This window comes from Mchenga conophoros, linkage group LG22, assembly GCF_057382185.1.
Source record: "Mchenga conophoros isolate Kocher_MC1m ecotype Shallow Benthic linkage group LG22, M_conophoros_male_GT1.1, whole genome shotgun sequence".
Taxonomy (NCBI): Eukaryota; Metazoa; Chordata; class Actinopteri; order Cichliformes; family Cichlidae; genus Mchenga; species Mchenga conophoros.
Window position 1 is genome coordinate 16,361,523 of NC_140546.1, and position 11,476 is coordinate 16,372,998.

At 39.1% G+C, this 11,476-nt stretch overlaps 1 protein-coding gene across 1 annotated transcript; it reads left to right on the plus strand.

Annotated features, from left to right (window-relative positions):
- The first annotated feature begins 5,907 nt into the window (after positions 1-5,907).
- On the plus strand, positions 5,908-8,983 carry LOC146549201 (G protein-coupled receptor 20). The gene is made up of 4 exons (XM_085262602.1): positions 5,908-6,277; positions 6,488-6,744; positions 7,157-7,289; positions 7,664-8,983. The coding sequence occupies exons 1-4, from the start codon at positions 6,092-6,094 to the stop codon at positions 8,312-8,314; spliced, it is 1,227 nt and encodes a 408-aa protein (XP_085118728.1). The 5' UTR covers positions 5,908-6,091; the 3' UTR covers positions 8,315-8,983.
- Positions 8,984-11,476: the final 2,493 nt, after the last annotated feature.

Genomic DNA, 11,476 nt, shown 5'->3' on the forward strand with positions numbered 1-11,476 from the left:
ACCCAGATGCTTAATAATATTATCTGACATCTTACCTGTCCATAGAGACCAAGATTATTCATGTTGATCTGATAATAGTGTAGCTACTCTTTATTTATTTCGGCTATTTCCTTACACTGACAGAAAAGTGGGTTGACATTGATGTTGACATCCCTGTTTTAGGCAAACATCATGTTTTAGGATTTAATGAGTTTCTAAACTTAATACTGAAGTAATGATTCTAAATGTAAAATTATAATCTGTTGTTGTTGACTGAAATAAAAATTTCAATTCAAAAATTCTATTCAATTCAAATGATGTTTTAATTATCATTGGGTCCTGCAGTAGATATCAGGACATTATCGGTCCATAATGTAACATATCATTGAACCATGAGACTGCCTTTGAATCCTACCTTAAAGAGCATTCATCTGACGGCCATATCCTCTGCTTTTTCTGACTAATACATTAGCCCCACAGACCTAAAAAGGCAGATAGAGTCTAGTCCAGCCACCATCCTATCTTATTTAACTCCAGTTCTAGAAAATGAAATCATCTTTTTGAAGTTTGCTTATAAGACAGCTCCATCTTTATCTAACCTCAGCTGTTCACCTCAATCTTGCATCCTGGTCACCCCCCATTTAAATCTTAACATCTTCAACTCCGCCACCTCCACAGTTACAAATCACCCCTGAATCTTATTTTCAGCCTGCCTGCACGCTCGCGTTCAACTCTCTCATGCAGTGTCTTTTTCTTTGGATAGCTGACTCCGACTATTTAAACTCATACATCTTCACTACCTCTACTCCTTTCACCTTCAGTGTTCCCCCGTCTCCCTCTCGTTCATGCACATGTATTTAGTCTTACATTTACAATGACTATTCTATTCTATTCTATTCTATTTTTGCTTTTACTGTCTTTCATTCATTTTCTCTCCAGTGCATATGCCCACCTCTCCAAGCTCTCTGCCACCTGCTAAAATCTGTAACAGGGCTATTTCAGTACTTCTGAACAGAAGACCTACTGAAAGCTAAAATAAATCCCTCTCAGCCTAACAAAATATGTTTGTTTTTCCCATGAGGTTTTAGCTCCTCTCTGCTTGCTAAATGCCTGCAGACTTACCCTTGTCTGCAAGCCCAGATAATTCCTCTGACATTTCCAATTTTGTCAGAGTTTAAGTTTAAGTGCTGGAGTGCCCCTTAATTCCCTAATACATCTACCCCAAAGGTTTCTAGAAATAGATTTCCTATGCACAACTTAAATTAAGCACTCTTTCCACCCTCTAAATTCCGCCAAAGTGTCAAGCGCGACATCCTTCCTCCGTCTCCAACAGTTTAAACATTTGGCAAAGATTTCAAATATTTAAACAAGCCAAGAAACATTCAATCAAACATTAACCAGGCACTTTGTATAATGACATCACCAACAGCGAAGTCTCCTTTTAGCTTCATAAGAACTGACGCCTATGGTTTTTTTTCACCGGTATTACTGCCACAGGACTTTATTTGACGTTTTGATGTTAGCCACACAACCGCAAACATATTCAATGGGACAGATGTTACAGCTGTTTATCCTCCTGTGTGTTTAGGTGATGCTTCTTTGTGGTGAAACAAATGTAAAGTGATCCCTTCTCTACTTTTTATCTATCTTTCACTATGAAGGTGTCCTCTCCCATTTTTATAAGTGTGTGTTGGTTCACGGGTTCACAGGCTGGCAGCTTCATAAAAACATCTACAGAAACAGTTTATGCTGTTGTATGCTTTACGCTTTTATTTTGCTCTTAACTTCTCTAATTGAATCATGTATTTACACAGAGACAAATGTATATTTTTTCTCTCTAACGCTGTCCAAGTGGGACCACCCTGGAGACAGCTTTAAATAAACGATTTTGAAACTGCCTTTTGTTTTTGTCCCACAGAGACAGAGCAGTCTTCCGGCCAGCTCTTTCTAATTTTTCCTCTTCCTTTTAGCCTGCCAGCCACTTACTCTTTTCTTGTTATTCCCAATCCAACTGTTATCCATCCAAGTATGTGTTCCTCTTCTGCTTTTCGACACCTCGGACGCTCAAGCCTTGTCTTTGCATTGCCTTTCCAAATCCCTGTTTCAGATGAAATATATTAGAAGATGTCCTATTTGACGAGAGCTCAAACTAAAGAGGTGGAAAATGGGAGATATTATGAGACAAAACAGAAAGGTGGAGGAAGATGGGGAATGACAAGAAAGAAAATGAAAGAAGTTAACATTTTTGACACATCTTCATTACATTTTCTGTAATACGTGATATGAAAGAGATGATGGAAAGAGGAGGTCCGCCTGTTGAACTTTACTTTCCATTGGAGGACGCTCTCCGCCCCAGAGCTCCACATCTGACTCTCTGGGCCTATTCTTTCCTTACCTTTTTAGCAAATTACTGAAAGAACAAAGGATGGATGAAATGAAGAGAAGATAAAAGTATGAAATGAAAAGCAACTGAGGAGCTCTTAATTTATATAATCAGACAACAAGGACTTTTGCACAAGTCTACTGCATGAGGATTTGTTTTCACCACTTTTTCTCTTCTTCAGGTACGTTTAATCCATTCAGTCATCATTATTTGACCTTATTTGTTTTTTTCTGGTTATGGTTTTTGTACCTAACGATCAGAAGGACAATAGTCTGCATTACTTTGCCTCATTTTCTGAGCAGCAGTTTTAAGGTTCCTTGTGTACATTTGTCCTCCTGGAGATCACAGTACAGTACTTTCCCTCTGGTACATGCATATTACGTTTTTTTTTTTCCATTGGAAATTGTACACAAAAAGGAGCTTTCATTCTTTTAAGAGTGCATAATGTAAAGTTTAAAATGCCTGAATTTAACTTGTGAGGGTTTAGCTCAAAGGCAGCCCCTATAGATTTAGATATGATTAGTATGTTCTAATCATTTCATTTAAAAGTGAATCTAAGAAGCAAATGCACATCTGCATCTGTAAAGTCTGCAGGTGCTGGGCAGCAATGATTAACACAATGTTAAAAAACATTTGCAGGCTTCAGAGTCATTCACTGGTTTATCTTTTATATAATAATTTTGTCACATATTTTACCATAACTATGAAGTTTCAAAGAAGATAGCTGTTTGGAGAGGTTTTTTTTCTTTTTTAAAATCCAGGCTGACAGTCATGTTTTATCTAACTGTCTTATGATGATGAAGAGTGGAAAGACCTCTCTCAGCGGCACATGTTATCCAGTGGGAGCTCATCCGTCTCTGGTTTTTATAAGGAAAGACACTTTTGGCCAAAATGAGAGGATCTGCTGAGTAAAATATGACATTATTTAAGACTTTTATAAAATTACTTTCATTAAAGTAAAGGATGATATTTTCAATGTATGTTTTTTCTGATGTCGAACAGTCAAGACTAAATAAACACTTTTTGTGAGATTTAATTTGGGGCTTTTAGAAACGCATTAACAGGAACAGTTCAGAGTAGAAAAGAAAGTGTGATGGAGAAGATGAATGATGGGCAGACTCAAATCCAGGCTGCTTCTTAAAGGACTTGAGTTGCTTGTATGTGATGTGCAAGCTCTGCCAGGGGAGCTCCACAGATTTGCTGAGCGAAAAATAAATCATTTTAACCCCCGTGATTCATCAGATGAAACAAGCTGAAACTAACTTTTGAGCCAACTTGGCTAAAGGTCCTGTAAGGGCTCTGGATGAACTCAGAACAACTACAGAGATTGTACGACAACAAGTTTATTTCCATAGAAAATGAGTGTGATAAGTTTCAAAGCTCTGGGAAAAGTTAGTACATTCAAGTTAAGGGTGAAACAGTTTTGGCCAACTAATGAATAGCTTGTTTGGCCAGTTGTTCTTAAGCAGAACATAACAAATTCACTAATGTCGTAACGCCTTATTTATCACACTGTTTTATCTGTTCCCGTCTGACTTTCAAATATCAACACTATTTTTGGCCAGTCTTTTTACTTCTTTAAGCCCCTTGAAAGTGAACACAGTCCAGCCGTTTTTTTAAACAGGACGTGTCGCACTGATCACGTTTATTGTGTTAAGACAACAGTCTACATCATGTTCAACACAACACAGGTCAGTGGTGTGTTAAATAGCCGCGTGCGCTGGCAGGGTTCATCTTAATGCTGTGCTCCATCTTTGAAGTAACACACACGGTCGTGTACTTAACTTTGTTGAGAGTGTCACATCCTTTTAGGGAGGAGATGAAGATGGATGCAGTTGCCTCTACGATACAAGAGCACATTGTTTATAGGATCGGGATTTCCAAAGTCTCTCTGCCTGGATTCAGTTCTGCAGATGTTGGCCATGTTTTCATCCCTAGAAGTCACAGCTATCTCCTTTAGTTTTTAGTGTGCGTATGTGGGTGTCTTTGTGTGTGTGTGTGAGTTTGGAGAACAAAGCTGTTTGGAACTATTTACAATACAGTATCCAAGGCTGAGTCCAAGATAAAAGGTTAAGGCATCCGTCTTTAAATTACTGCCGGGAGGCTGTAATGAAGAAGTCCTGATATTACTGAACAATCTGAGGGGGGGGGGAGGTTAAAAAAAAGTAGATAGAATGAGTCTGGACATAATCCTAAAAAGCTTTTACCATTTAGAAAAGACAAGAATCTGAAAGATTTATTTTCCTCACTACGTTAACAAAGTAATAAATTAAAAATGCCTTGAGTGCTACAGTATTTTTTGAGGTGCGCATCAAGAAATAGTAACTGTTTTAATTCTTTGTGGCATGGATTTAGCAAAGTACTAAAAACATTATTCACAGATTTTGGTCCACATTGACATGATAGCATCACACGGTTGCTGCAGATTTGTCAGCTGCACATCATTGTGAACATCCTGTTCCACCACATCTCAAAGGCGCTCTATTGGATTGAGATCCGGTGATAGTGGAAGACACCTGAGTACAGTGAACTCACTGTCATGTTCAAGAAACCAGTTTGAAATGTTTTGACCTTTGTTGCCTGGTTTGTTATCCTGCTAGAAGTAGCCATCAGACAATGTGTACTCTGTGGTCATAAATGGACATGGTCAGAAACAATAAACTATCATCTTTCAGTACTAAGGGGCCAAAAGTGTGCCAGGAAAATTCGTTCCACGCCATTACATCATCACCACTACCACCTTTGGTACAAGGCAGAAAGGATGGATCCATGCTTTCATGTTGTTTACACCAAACCTGACCTTACCAGCAGAAACTGAGACTAATCAGACCAGACAGCATTGTACAATTTTGGTGACAGGAGTAGCAATCAGTATGGACTTCTGTTGCTGTAGTCAATCTGTTTCAAGCTTCAGCATGTTATGCATCCAAAAAAAGCTCTTGACTTGTTCTTTTTGAGTATTTTTGAGATACTGTCTTCCTATCAGCCCAAAGTAGTCTGGTCAGTTTCCCCTGGCCTCTGACATCAGCAAGACATTTTCTTATTTAGAACTGCCACTCACTGGATATTTTCTCGTCTTTTGGATCATTCTGAAATGGTTGCATGGGAAAATCCCAGTAGATCAGCAGTTTCTGGAATACTCAGACTACTTCATCTGGCACCAACAGTCATACCACGTCCAGTCACTCAAATCACTTTTCTTCCCTATTCTGATGCTCAGCTTGACCTGAACAGGCTGTTCAAATGCAGAGAGTTGCTGCCACATGATTAGCTGATTAGATATATTAATGTTAATGAGCGGCTGAACAGGTGTGCCTAATGAAATGTCCAGGTGACTGTATTTCTCTTTATTTAGTCCACTTGCTTCATTATTATTGTGGGGTTTTAACCTGAAAATAACAACAAGCAGTTGTTTTATTCATACATGAACAGTGTGGTAACACAATCCCAGTTCCAATAACTAGCTTTCTAAAGGATTTTGCATTGTTGTCATGGAATAATACCTTGAAAGTGTGGAAGCAGATGTTAGACTGGACTTCCAGTTGAGATTACTACTATAGTAAAGGAATTATTCCCCTAAAGTTGACATAACATAATATAGACATTGTAATTTGCTTTTATTTGTATTTATTGATTTAAGTAAAACATTGTAAATCTTTTTTTCTTTTTTTTTTACATCTTCACTTCCTGATTCTCACCAGCCTACCTGTCATTCATTTTTTCCAACCAATGGAGAGCCTTCTCGCCAACATCAGCTCCAGCTCCACTGCTGAGCCTCTCCTGTCACTTTTCAACTCACACCAAACTAACTGCAACACCTGGGACCAGGAATGGGGGACCACAAACCTGCACAGGTTAGCCCACCTGGACATGCAGCTGTATCAAGATTTCTACACCATCTGGGTTTTTCTGATGGTAAGATCAAATGCTGAATAAATCTTATGTTACACTCCAGCATTTGCTGTTTCTGTGCAGTTCCTTAAGTTGTTTTTACACTTGTTTAGGGTAAGCAGATAAAAGCAAGGACCCCGCCTAAATAAATTGAATAGATTAAATTTACCAAGAAATTTAATCTATTTAATCTGCATGACCAATAAACTAAGGATCCATCCCTCCCTGCTGCAGGTGTTTAACTGTCTGATGCTGGTGGTTGGGGTGGTCCTCAACAGCCTGGCTCTCTACGTTTTCTGCGGTGCCTCTGCACACTCTTCAGCCTCCGTGGTTTACACCATAAACCTGGCGGTGGCTGACCTGCTGGTGGCTCTGTCGCTGCCAGCTCGCATCGCTCTGTACCACAGTGGAGGGAGCTGTGTGGCCTGCTCATACGTCCACACCTTCAGCTACTTTGTCAATATGTACTGTAGTATCCTGTTTCTGACCAGGTGGGTGAGTCATAACCTCATTTGTCACATAACGAGGAGCTGTTATGCTTTTCATTATTTTTAGTTATGTGCATTCTTTTAGTTGGATGCTCATATTCAATGTGGTAACACACACAGATAACCCTGTGGACCAAGAGTTTGGCTTCTGGCTGGTCTAATTTCTTGATTTCCAGAAGTTCTTGTGTCAAGGTGATATCATTTTGGCATGGATTTCCTTATACCGTCCTCTCAGGCTTGGACTGAGATGAAAGAAGCTTTGGTTTGTGGAAGCCAGGCAAGGGGCAGCCAATCAGAAGAAAGTCAGGGTTTTAAGGAGTGAAGCCTTAAAGAAGCCTAGTATTCAAATTTATCAAAAAATAAATTGGAATAATATGTCCCCTCTATCAATATTCACTGATGGCTTTCTATTCAGCATCTGTATCGATCGGTACCTCGCTGTCGTCCACGCATCCAGTACCCTTCATCGATGGAGGACCATAGGAGCGGCAAGGTGTGTCAGTGCCACCGTGTGGTTCATTGCAGTCGTGGTCACCTACTCTTTTCAGGTGAAGAGACACACTAAAAACACAGCGCACACAAGATGAGCTCTCAGTGTATAAATCCACAAAATAAACCTAAAAAGAGAAATAAATTAATTGCAATAATTGAGTTCATAATTTAGTCTATGAATTGGTTAATGACACAGATTTAGTTTGGGGGGGGGGGGGGCAATTTTAAATTATCCTGAGTATTAAAACTTATCAGTGATGACCGTCAATTAATCAAATAATAATTTTCATGAGGTTGCAAGAAAAGTAGGAGTCTTGGTTTACAGAACAGTCAGGATCTAAAGAAGAGCTGACAAGGCTGTCAAGCTGAGACAAGCTAAAAATGCTAAAAGGCTAAATCATGATAGAATTCTTTCTCCTTCTCTCTCTAGACCACAGCTTTGGAGTTCAGTTCCTCCTGCATGGTCCTCCCTGCCCTTTTCTATCTCACCATCCTGGAGTTTCTCCTCCCCCTGCTCGCTGTGGTGGTCTTCACTCTGCGCGTCACCTGTTTTCTCTCCTCCAGCCACAGCGGGATGACCCACCAGAGCAGGGTGAGGAGGACTCGTGCCATCAGGCTTTTGGCCACCGTCCTGGTGGTCTTCACTGTGTGTTTCACACCCTTCCACGTCCGCCAGGTGCTGGTTTACTTCCAGTTCAGAGTGGCGGGGGAGGCTCCCGGGCAAGGGGCGAGGGATGTGCTTGCCTATCACATCACCGTGACCTTGAGCAGCCTGAACAGCTGCCTGGATCCAGTGGTTTACTGCTTTGTGACGGACAGCTTCAAGAGAATGTGGAGGACCAGGAGAAGGGGAGGCAGAGAGGAGGACGGGGAGGTGGGGTTTACAAGTGGCATCGAAGGGGAGAGGAATTCGCTGAATAAATGCTCGGGTACGGCACTGGCGATAGCTCAGAGCATAGCCACACTAACGCTCACAAGTGCACCCCTCTCTACAACCAGCGCACACCACTCTGATTGGACAGGCGGCCATGTTTCGGAAACCAGTGATGGCACAGTTCAGAGAGACAGCTGGAGACAGTGACACATGTCGACTTTGTTTTGCTGTGAAACCAATGAACTTACACTGCTTCAAGTTTCAAAAGCTGCTGGATTACACACAGAAAAAAAAACTATGTATGTGGGGAGTTGATGTTTGGCTTGTGTTCCAGAGGCACCTCATCAAAGTTTGTGATGTAAAAATTCAGATTGACTAGGGAGGAAAAAAAACCCATTTTATTCACAAACAAGCTTTTTATTTAGTCATCGTTCTGTCTGGATACTTCTTTAACACTCTTTGTAAATTCCTGCACATGTGAGTTAAACAAGGCTTTACCTGTCCCTTTATTCCCTTTCTCGCTCTTTTTTTAAACTAAAATTTTTCCATTAGAAATAAAAACAAAAAGTTGTATAGTAACAGTTGTATAGTAGGTAAACTACCGTGACTAAGTCATACGCTTTAGAATGGAAATACTCCTTTTGTGTACTTTTGTAGACCATTTATTTGACTGCTTTGATTTTTTAGGATGCATTTGACTCTGATTCATCAAGATGTCTGTATTGAGTCACACTGAATGTTGAAAGCCTTCAAAAATGACATTTGCAACATTAAAATGAAGAATAACAGAAAGAGTTATGAGCAAAGAAAAGAGACTTTCAGAGGGTTGAAGTCTCGAGACACATAAATAGGATAAATGTGTGTGTATAAACATTTAGGGGTACACAGTGTGATGTTCTTTTAATGACTTGTTAATAATTTAAAAATGATTAAATGGACTTATGTCAGCATCACAATGACAGGAAATGATGAAAAACAAAAGCACTGCTTTGTTTCTAGTACATCAGGTTATTTGCTGGATTTAAATTTAGGCTACACTTTAGAGGCTGTGATCACACATCTTCCTCATAATTCAGGACTTGGTAGATGCAAGTTAAATGTTTAAGAAATGGATGCATCAATCAAACTATGTACTAACATAAAGTCACTTTATCATAAATTCATTTTCTTCTTCTTCTCCTTGTTTGTTTGTCTCAGCATTGCTTGTTTTTGAGTCAGTGTGTGCTATTTTTACTGACTTGTTTATCTTGTTTAGTATAATAAATGATTTATATAAAGAAAATGCAGAGATGGTGGTGCTTTTTGCAATTAAAGTGCTGTTTCTTTGGCTGTAGCTGTTGTTAACAAAAGAAATAGTCACCTGCAACTTTATTAGGTACATTCTTTTAACTCCTGGTTAAACACTTGAGCCTACCTGAGTATTGTTGATGATCATCTCTATTGCTTTATGACCACAGTGTCTCCATCACCTGATTGCTGTGCTCAGATGGCCTCCACATTCATCAGGTCTCAATCAGGTAAAGCACTGGTAAAGGGATGCGGTGGAACAGGAGATTCACATCATGGATTGCAGCCAAACAAATCTGCAGTAACTTTGATGCTGTCGTGTCAATATGCACCAAAATCTCTGGAATGTTTGCAGCACTTGATGAATCTGTGCTACAAAGGATTAAGGCAGAAATGGGGTCCAACCTGGTACTAGGTGTACTCCACCAGAGGACAGCATCTCCCTGCGGTGGAAGAATGTCATCCAGAACAATCACACTGGCACTGATTAACAGTGGAGCTGTTCATGAAAAATAACATTACCCAATAACAGATTATGTTATTTCATAGCTGCTGCTGTTATCCACTGAAATATCTGTGTGTTCTAAAGCAGGGTGAAAAAAATTGTGAATTATGAATTTAATTTATAAATTAAAAAACGATTTATGACTACTCTCCTACACAAGATTTCAGTGGATTTGTGTATTAAGTGCATAAAACTCTTTGTTTAGTTTTCATTGACGATATTAGAGTCGAGCTATGAGGTGTCAGTCATAGCAGGAATGTGAGACATTAAATTGAGCGGCATTTCCCTCCATCATCCTTCCAGAGAAGCAGCAGGTCATCACAGTTCACGTTACGTAACTGCGATGACCTTAGCTTGCAACTTTATACCAATGCGCGCGCACACACACACACACACACACACACACACACACACACACACACATAAATACTTACCATCAGCTGGCCCTGCTGCCACATGATGAGTCTGGGTTAAACACACACACCAGTTTCAGGTTCCTTCTCTGGCTTCTCTTCATGGAAACAGCCAAAGCTTTGACCGAGTGTGTGCATGTGCATGTGCGTGTGCGTTTGTGTGCGCTAGAAATCTGATTCTGCACAACAAAATGTTTTTCCCAGTTTTCCTCTTCCTTCTCAGCGGTCTAACCGCAATGCATCATGGGAAACCAAATTAGCTGCTTTGAAGATGCTGAGTAAAGATTTTTTTTGGCACATGAAAAAATGTCTTGAAACTGCAGACCAGCAGGTTGCATCACCAACAGTCACATGCATTCCAACAAAAAACAAGCAAACAAAAACACGAGCGAGGTCACAAAGACAGAATTATTTTTATATTTGCTTCTTTGGAGTAAACCTGGTCGTTAGCTTCAATGGATCACAATTTATTTATTTTTTTAGTATAAAAACTAAATAACACTTTATAACAATTAATTACTGTAATTAAATTTAAGTGGTTTCTAAGTAATCTTACACAGTGTATCAGTAATTTTGATTTGCGCCTAACTTTTAAGTAGACACAAATTATTCTGTGAGTAATTCAAGTACTTTGTGTCTCCTTTCCTGTAAAATACCCAGAATTTAGGCGCAATTCGAAATGACTTATCCACAACTCAAATTTGTATTTGTATGTAAATACAAATACATTTTTTAAAGTTGTAATTTTTAAAAATTAATTAATTAATTACATTTGATTACAGGGGAATTACACCCTTAGTTGTTGTGCAGATTTCTGTTTCTGTTGAAGTGCAATTGAGTTTTATCATTTCTTCAGATAAAAATACTCTAAATACCTCCTTTACAAAAAAAAAAGTACGATTTGGAAATGCTTGCCAAATCTTTATAATAAAGAATGAAAATTCTCTAATTAACATGTGATTAATATTTTACAGAAATCTTACTTTCCAAGGAATAAGATGCTCGTATACTTGCAAGAAAATGTGCATCAAGCCTGATAAAACCAGTCTGCTTAAAGCTTAAGACTCCCTAAAGATAATAAGTGAGGTAACAATATACAGAAGGACATTAGTGCATTTTATTAACATGTTTTTTAGACACTGTTATCCCTTAATATTTCATTAT

Excerpts from the sequence above, each read along its gene's own strand:
- LOC146549201 (XM_085262602.1), top strand. The coding sequence starts at position 6,092 with ATGGAGAGCCTTCTCGCCAACATCAGCTCCAGCTCCACTGCTGAGCCT. Across the intron at positions 6,745-7,156 it reads AGTATCCTGTTTCTGACCAG|CATCTGTATCGATCGGTACC; the intron begins GTGGGTGAGTCA and ends CTTTCTATTCAG. Across the intron at positions 7,290-7,663 it reads TGGTCACCTACTCTTTTCAG|ACCACAGCTTTGGAGTTCAG; the intron begins GTGAAGAGACAC and ends TTCTCTCTCTAG.